This window comes from Mastomys coucha, unplaced genomic scaffold (assembly GCF_008632895.1).
Source record: "Mastomys coucha isolate ucsf_1 unplaced genomic scaffold, UCSF_Mcou_1 pScaffold16, whole genome shotgun sequence".
NCBI classification, from domain to species: Eukaryota; Metazoa; Chordata; class Mammalia; order Rodentia; family Muridae; genus Mastomys; species Mastomys coucha.
In genome coordinates this window covers 70,119,185-70,127,015 of record NW_022196898.1, presented here as the reverse complement: position 1 = coordinate 70,127,015, position 7,831 = coordinate 70,119,185, and the positions used below count along the sequence as shown (strand labels likewise).

The 7,831-nt window shown below is 46.7% G+C and overlaps 1 protein-coding gene across 1 annotated transcript in view; it reads right to left on the bottom strand.

Annotated features, from left to right (window-relative positions):
- Window positions 1-7,831, bottom strand: part of Bcar3 (BCAR3 adaptor protein, NSP family member) — a 114,039-nt gene that overhangs the window by 69,221 nt on the left and 36,987 nt on the right. Inside the window, exon 3 of the mRNA XM_031375333.1 lies at window positions 7,374-7,413. Within this exon, the coding sequence (XP_031231193.1) occupies window positions 7,374-7,413 (40 nt within the window). The remainder of the gene's footprint in view (window positions 1-7,373; window positions 7,414-7,831) is intronic.

Below are 7,831 nucleotides of genomic sequence, written 5' to 3'. Positions count from 1 at the left end.
AAAAAAAAAAAAAAAAAGTCTTTTTTTAATTATGCGCATGCACGTGTCTGTGTGGGGTTTGTGCGTGTGAACGCAGGTGACCATGGAAGGACAGACTTGTCAGATCCCTGGAAGCTGGAGTTACAGGGTGATGGTGAACCACCCAACATGGGTCCTGGGACTACAGGGCCCCTCTAAGAGCTGTGCATGACCTCAGCTACAGAGCCATCTCTCCAGCCCTGCTGGTAGCCTTTTGAGACTGTGCTTTCAGTGCGCCAATGGTTTTGTGTGTCTGCTTCTTTCTGTAGCTGATGAGTGTGCCACGGTGTGGGTCTCCACGGTTTGTTCACGGCTGAAGCAGACATTCGGGCTGTTTCCAATTCATCGATGGTGAATGATGTTAAATAATGTCATATATAAGCATATACATAGAGACTTTCATATGAGCATATATTTTGTGGTAAGTTTTTTTTTAAGTGTCCGTATTTCGGTAAGCTTGATAGATAGGATTCTGCTGGGTGAGGGACTCTTTTCTGCCCTATTCTTCCATCTTCCTACCAGGCGGCTACAGTGTTCTAAACCCATAGTAACACTAAACTTCCTAAGAATAGCAACAGGGCACATTATGGCAGAGTGGGCGAAGCTGAATGTGGGCCCAGCTGAATGTGGGCCCCGAGTTAGCCTGCACTGTTTTGCATTCGCCGCTGGCACCCGTTTGATCTGGTCCCACAGGGGCCAGCGCGGGGGCTCTGCGGATGTGCACACTCAGGCAAAAACCTGCAGAGCCAGCCAATTGGGCCATTATCTGGTTCATATAACTTGTTAAAATCTCACGGAATGTACAGCGTACCATTGTCTCTGCGAGTCCCTTTCATGACTCTGTGAGCTGGCTAATTCAGAGCAGGCTCGCCTGTTTCCCTGCGGGAAGAAAGCACCTCCCTCAAAGAAAGCTATTTAGCAGTGACCATGGCTGCAGCCGTGCCAAGCACAAAAGGGAGCTGAGGCCCTGCTGCCCCCTCTCCTGCCCAAGCCTCCCACAGCCGGGCTGCTTATTTTCGGTGCTGGAATTTGCATGATTATTTCTCTTTTCATCTGCTGGGTGACCCGAGGTATCCCAAGCATACTAGGGGAAATGGCCTCGCTGAGATCTGAGCCTTGGGCCGACTAATACCTATAGACTTAGAAGACTCTCTGGGAATAAGCATTAACCCCACAAAGGATGGCTTTCTGAGCCTCTCCGGACTCCCCTGGGCTCCAGAGGGAGAAGTGGAAGGTCTCCATTCAGCACAATAGCTCCAGTGTTGTGACATTTCTTCTAACCTGCAGAGCAAGCTTGAAGATTGCCAGTTTTATTAAGGCTCACAAGTGGGCAACAAGAATCCGCCAAGGCTGACAACTAGGAACCCAGCTAGGAACAAAGGCTGCATCCTGTCCTGACACTTCCTTATGTGGTCCCTGGAGAACAGGCCTTTGTCTACTGGCCACATTGTGCTGTCTACAGCCTGGGCACTGGAGGTCACTTTTGCCTCTTCATCGCTAACTTGAAAATGCAGGCAGCCCATGCTTTCTGTTGCACCAAGCTTTCTAATTTACCTTCCTTAAAAGCAATCTATTTCAAGATGGAAAACCTATAATAAACATTTTTTTTTTCCTAGAAGAAAATCACCTAGCCTTGCTGTTGCTGAGCATATATATCACTCCCCAACTTTAAAACATGCCCAGGAAACGGATTTCACTGATGTAGCAGTGGGCTATCTGGGTTTGGAAGCTAAGACTCAGGGAACATCTTGGAAGAGGGGATGGAAAGGTTGCTAAGAGCCAGAGGACCAGGAAGTCTGCTGTGAGATCCTGTCTCTTAGAAATGACAGGAACCCTCACCCAAGAGAATTCCACAATATAGCTGCCTAAAGAAGACCTGAGCGATGGTGATATCAATAGGCACACTAATGAGGAAGGGGGAAATCTCAGGAGACCCATGTCTAGACATAGAACTACAGGCAGCTAACAACTACTAAGAGAGGGAGGATTAGCCTCCCCCCTCCCCGAATGAGCACCCTAATTGGTTATCTGATACAACCAGGTCAGCCCTAAAACCGTATACACACAAACCATGCTGAACAAACCCAGCAAGCTGTATTTATATATTTATACATGTGTGTGTGTGTTGCAATAATAATCAAAAGGAGGCCATCAGTTTGAGAGGGAGTTGGGGCAGAGATGGGAGGGTTGGAAAGAGGAGAAGAAATGGAGTAATATAACTATATATTACTTAAAATTTTAATTACAAAAAGAAAGGAAGGAAGAGAAAGTAATATAAGCTTATGGAATTTAGTACAAAGAGATGGGATGACTACTGAAGCACACAAGAGTGGATGTAAAAGTAAGTTTATAAAGGGATTACGAAAATGACCAGGGCTGCCGGGATGGCTCAGCAGCAAAGGTGATTGCTGTCAACCCAGATAGCCTGAGTTCTATCCCCAGGACCCATGAAATGTGGAAGGTGAGGACTGACTCCTGCACGTTATCCTGATTTCCACACATGTGCATACACAAAATGAATAAATAGAATATAGGTCATCTAGGAATGGCAGGAATGCGTTTTATAAGTACAACATAATGAATCATAAAGCAAACAGACGTGTGAATCTCCAGTCTTCGGAAGGAACAGAAGCATGAGCTGATGTTGTCCATTGCATCCTTGGTCCTAGTGTCTAAGATACAACTTGGAATGCTTCCCGTGGTCCAAACAATACGGCAATTTTTATAATCAAGAGGGCGAGCAGAGCCAGCAGGAGGCGGCACATCTATAATATGGGCTCTCAGGAGGCTGAGGCAAAAGGATTACAAATTTCAAGCTTGCCAGCCTGGGCTACAAAGTGAGTTTGTGGCTAGCCTTGGTAACATAATCTTTCTCAAACAACAACAAACCACAGAAACAACATAAGAATTCCTACCACTTCTCTCTGGTCTCTCATAGACATGGAGATCCCTAAAGCCTTCCCCAAGGATCTTATTTATGGGGACGATAGACTCCATAGAGAAGTATAAGTTCAAGGTTACACAAATTTTGTTTTGTTTTGTTTTGTTTTGTTTTGTTTTGTTTTGTTTTGTTTTTTGAGACAGGGTTTCTCTGTTCAGCGCTGGCTGTCCTGGAACTCACTCTGTAGACCAGGCTGGCCCTGAACTCAGAAATCTGCCTGCCTCTGCCTCCCAAGTACTGGGATTAAAGGCGTGCGCCACCACTGCCTGGCTCCAGGCAATTAATTAAAACCTGAGTGTGGACTCCCTGGGTGGGGGAGAGCAACGTTACATATCACCCAGTTCCCGTTGGAAGGACATCACACTCAACTATTACTAATGGTTTTAGCATCACTAACAAAGTTGATCAAACATTCTAAATAATCACCTGCCATGTTAAGAAACTGGACACGGAGTGAATATGTTTTGGCAGGGCTATGCATATGACAAGACCAGGCAGGAAAGAGGTGGACACGAAACTCTACCACAGCCATGCCCAGGGCTACTACCTCTAAAAGCTGTTTACTTCTATTTAAAAAAAAAAAAAAAAGTTGGTTTCTATCTAGCATCAGGTGTGCCAGATACGGAGAGGAAAATTCCAGAGCTGTGCAACCCTGAGTCAGTAATGGCACTGTAGGCAGTAGGAAAGGTGGGGCCGCTGAGATGTGTACATTCCGATCTCAGTGAGGTGTAGTGAGAGCTCTGTGATTATATAAGACAGCTATGGGTCCAAGCGTCAAGATGACAGCCTTCCGAGCTACTACAGGAGGGGAAGATGTGACGGGGAATATTCATGAAGCAAGGAGAAAAGGAAGAAAGCGAACCCAGCACCCTCCAAGGGCAGAGGGAACACAAAATCGGGAGGAAGGAGATGCCACCTCCGCCCCGTGGAGCGGGGGGTTGGGGGGGAGTAAGGGGTTACTTCAGATCATCCATTTACTTCCCTGACGCATCCACACGTCACATACAGCCTCTAGGGTATAGGTGGGAGACTCAGCGGCCACCCCACCAACCACCCTGGGGCTTCTCAGCCAGGTGGATTTCCTTCCACTCCATATGCAAAGAACCTAGGCATCCAACCATCAGTGAACTGAACTGGTGGTCCCCTTTTGAGCCATGTTAATGTGCCACAGATACAAACCCTCAGGTGTGAGGAGGACACAGAACCGGGCAGGGCAGAAGTTTGGATTCTCTCTCCCCTTAGCCCTTTCTGTCTTCACATGGCAGACCAGCCACCAGCTATGGGGTCGGACTCAGGCTGGGGAAGCAGAGGGCAGTTTCATGATGGGGAAGACTCTCTGCCTTGCAGCGACAGGTGGATGCTTCTCTTCAGATGAGACTTGGCCACTGAGAAGACCACTTCTGTTCTAGAGTAAATTTAAGCCCGACAACATCTGACCTCCTTGACCAATTCATTAGACCAATGGTGAATCTATCAGAAGGGCCCTTCAAGGCACAACATGCTTAGTGTAGAATTTCTTTATTCTAGATGCCCAAAAGACATTGAATGCTCCAAGAGTCGTAGGGAAGGGACAGCTCAAAGCCAAGGGGCCAGACCATGCCTCTGTTTGTCCACACTTCTCATCTACCTCCACCTCTCTTCAGCCACCATCCCATCTTCAGTCACAGGCAGTGGTTCCCCTGCCTCAGGTCTTGACACTGACACTGTTCGCCTGCTCTGAGGGACAGCCCCATCAGAGAGGTGCTGTGATGGGCAGGCAGAACTGACACGAGAAGATTGACAGGTGGGATCTTTAGGACCCTGTGCTCAGAGGCTTCCCTCAATGTTATTTTGGAGCTTTCTGGGCCATTGAGACAATGAAATATTCCATACTGGCTCCACCTTCTTTCCAGCCATCTCTGTAGACCAAGGGCAAAGTAAGAAAATGATAAAAGCTGAGAGCTATAGAGATGTTCAGTGGTTAAGAGCACTTCCAGAGGACCTGGTGTGGTTCGAGTCATCTGTACCCTCAGTTCCAGGAGATCTCATGCTCTTCTGGTCTCCTCAGAGGACACACACACACACACACACACACACACACACACACACACACTCATGCATGAAGAGGGCAGGGACAAAACAGAAAAGAAAAACAAAGCTTTGTTCATCAATCAGGGTGGAGCCCCAGATTAAAGCTCTGACAGGATTCAGATCAGGGAAGGGAGAAAGCTTAACACACATTATTGAGCACAAGACCTCCCTTCCCTCCAGACAAAACAAAATTCTATTGGAAAAAGACTCTTCAAGCCTCCAAAGGGCGGTTCCATCCATCCTGCCAGGAGAAGGCAGGGAAAGCAAGGATAAGCAGAAGACGCTGAAATCCATTGTGCAGCTTCTTAGCTACACAGCTCAACTCACAGTGACTGGCATTCGTGAGCGAGGTTGCAATAACTCAAGATGATTAACTCAAGATGATTCCCTTATCCTCAGGGATGTATTCCAAGACGCTCAGTGGACGACTGACATCCCAGATAATAACATGGTCTATAGATACCATCTTATGCTTCATCTTAGGTGCCCTGCAGGGCTACCAAGGAAACAGGGTCAACCCAGCCTTTCCTGTGTAACACCCAGTGCTATCTTCACATCACTCTCTTGTGCTCTGGAACCCATAAGAAAGTGAGGACTACTTAACACAAGCACTGCAGTATTGTAACAATTACTTAACACAAGCACTGCAGTACTATGACAATTACTTAATGCAAGCACTGCAGTACTTATGGCAAACATCTCCTACTGTGTGACTAACGGAATGGCAGCATATACAGTGTGGATACACCAAAAAATGAGCAGCACACAGCAAGATCTCAAGATGCTCCTCAGAAACACACATAAGTTATGAGCTGCTTATTTATGAAACCTTTTATTTAGTATTTCTGAATAATGTTTTGTTGTAGATAGGCAAAATTACAGAGACGTGAGGGCTACTGTACTAAAACAGACCATTCTAAAATGGACCATCTCTAGCAACATTCATCATGGGATTCTAGTATAGGGGGTTTCACATTTTATAAAATGGGGGAAATGCGTTATTGGAGCAAGGATCAGGGTTATACTTGGGTGAACAGAGGGTCTGAGGCTCTGGTAGAAGATAACCAATCTCTGCACCGTGGAATGGAGTAATGTTTAAAGTTGGAATTGCATCATCCTCACACACTGTTATTTCTTGCTACAGTTGAATCTGACCACAACCTATAGGAGTATCATGAACGCTTAACAGTACACAACCTGTATGAAAACAGATATGCCGCATACAGGGGTGGGGCAGACACACAGTTTATAAACCTCTGACTAGGTGTGGTACGTTGGCCCTGCTGGCTTAGGCTCACTCGCTTGCCACAATTCCAAGAGTTCAGATATTATTTAGTAACAAGAAAGGGAAAGAAATAATTCCCACCCTCATCAGCACCATTACAATGTTCCACAGGACCAGGCAATTGACTAGAAGTTTCTCCTCTCCCATCTATTCTCTGGCCTAAAGGGGGGAGAGTGAATGCTAGAACCATAGAAGCCGTGGGCCTATACGCTCTGAATATGGAAGGTAGGCCGTAGGTCCTCAAGAGGAGGTCATACAACCTAACTCATGCCATGATTCCTCTTAAAACATGGCAAGAGCCATTGTCACAAAGCTAAGTATAACAGGTCATGCCTCTCTTCTTGGGGAGGGACAAGAAATAAAGGGCAGACAGTTGAGAAGGGCTGGGCAGTTGAACAGCATTGACTGTGAGCCCCACCGTGAGCCCCACTGAGCAGCAGGGTTTCCGTTTGGCTCCAAGTTAGTTACTGAGGGGAAGGGGGCCCATGAGAAAGGAAAAGACAGCTCTGAAAGCCCCAGAGCCTTCATCCTTCTACTCAAGACAAAGCTCCGCCCACAATTCCTATTCAAAATTCCTGCCCAAATCTCCCCACCCCCAAATCTGAAAGCTAAGAGATCAAAAAAGAATTCACTCAGCAGCAGAACAGAATGACCTCAGTTAGTAGCAAAAACAAAATGTGACTTGGATGCATAAAGCCCTCTGTTATCTGTTTGCCCGGTGTGAATATTCTATGTCAGCGCCGCAGTAATGAGTTTGATTATACGGTGCAGACTCCAGACCTCTTTGGAGGTATTACAGTGCATACGCCAGAACTTACAAAACAAAAACAAAAACAAGCCCAAGACTCCAAACTTTAAAACCCATCTGGTCCACATGGGGGAAAGACCATAGACCTTAACAGACCTTTACCATACTTTACCAAAGGCCCGTGCGAGCCAAATTTCCTCTGGCTGTTTCAGGTGCTACAACTAGCTCTCTACATGAGGCAGGCAGCAGGCAGTGTTTGGGAAGTCAGTTACCCAGAAGCCATAACTCCGTGCTCCACCCCATTTTCTTACCTTCACGTATTCCAGAGTTGGGTCCAGAAGATATGGATCCCTGAAGAGAGAAAAGAGGAATAAACACAAGGCAGTTAGGGACAGGGGACTCTGACGCAGTCACATTGTTCATTTAACTTCTGAGCTGCCCCCAATTCCCAGACAGTATACCCAATGACAAGTAAGGAAGTCAGAAAAAAAGCCATGTTCTTCTCATGATGAGAGAGCACATCCATGAGACCGGTCAAGACGTGTCATACTTCCCAGCCAAATTCAGGCCTCGGGAGGTTACAGTATTTATATGTACTGAATCTAAGTGCACACAAACATTTTAAAAAACTGGCCTCCAGTTTGAAAGCAGAACTCCGAAGGAGCAAGGGTGAGAGAGGGGGACAGCATGGGATGCTCACACATGCAGCTCTCTTCAGCACGAATGCTCAGACAACCACGGCAGGCTGCTGTGCTGAGCCCGCTTTGAC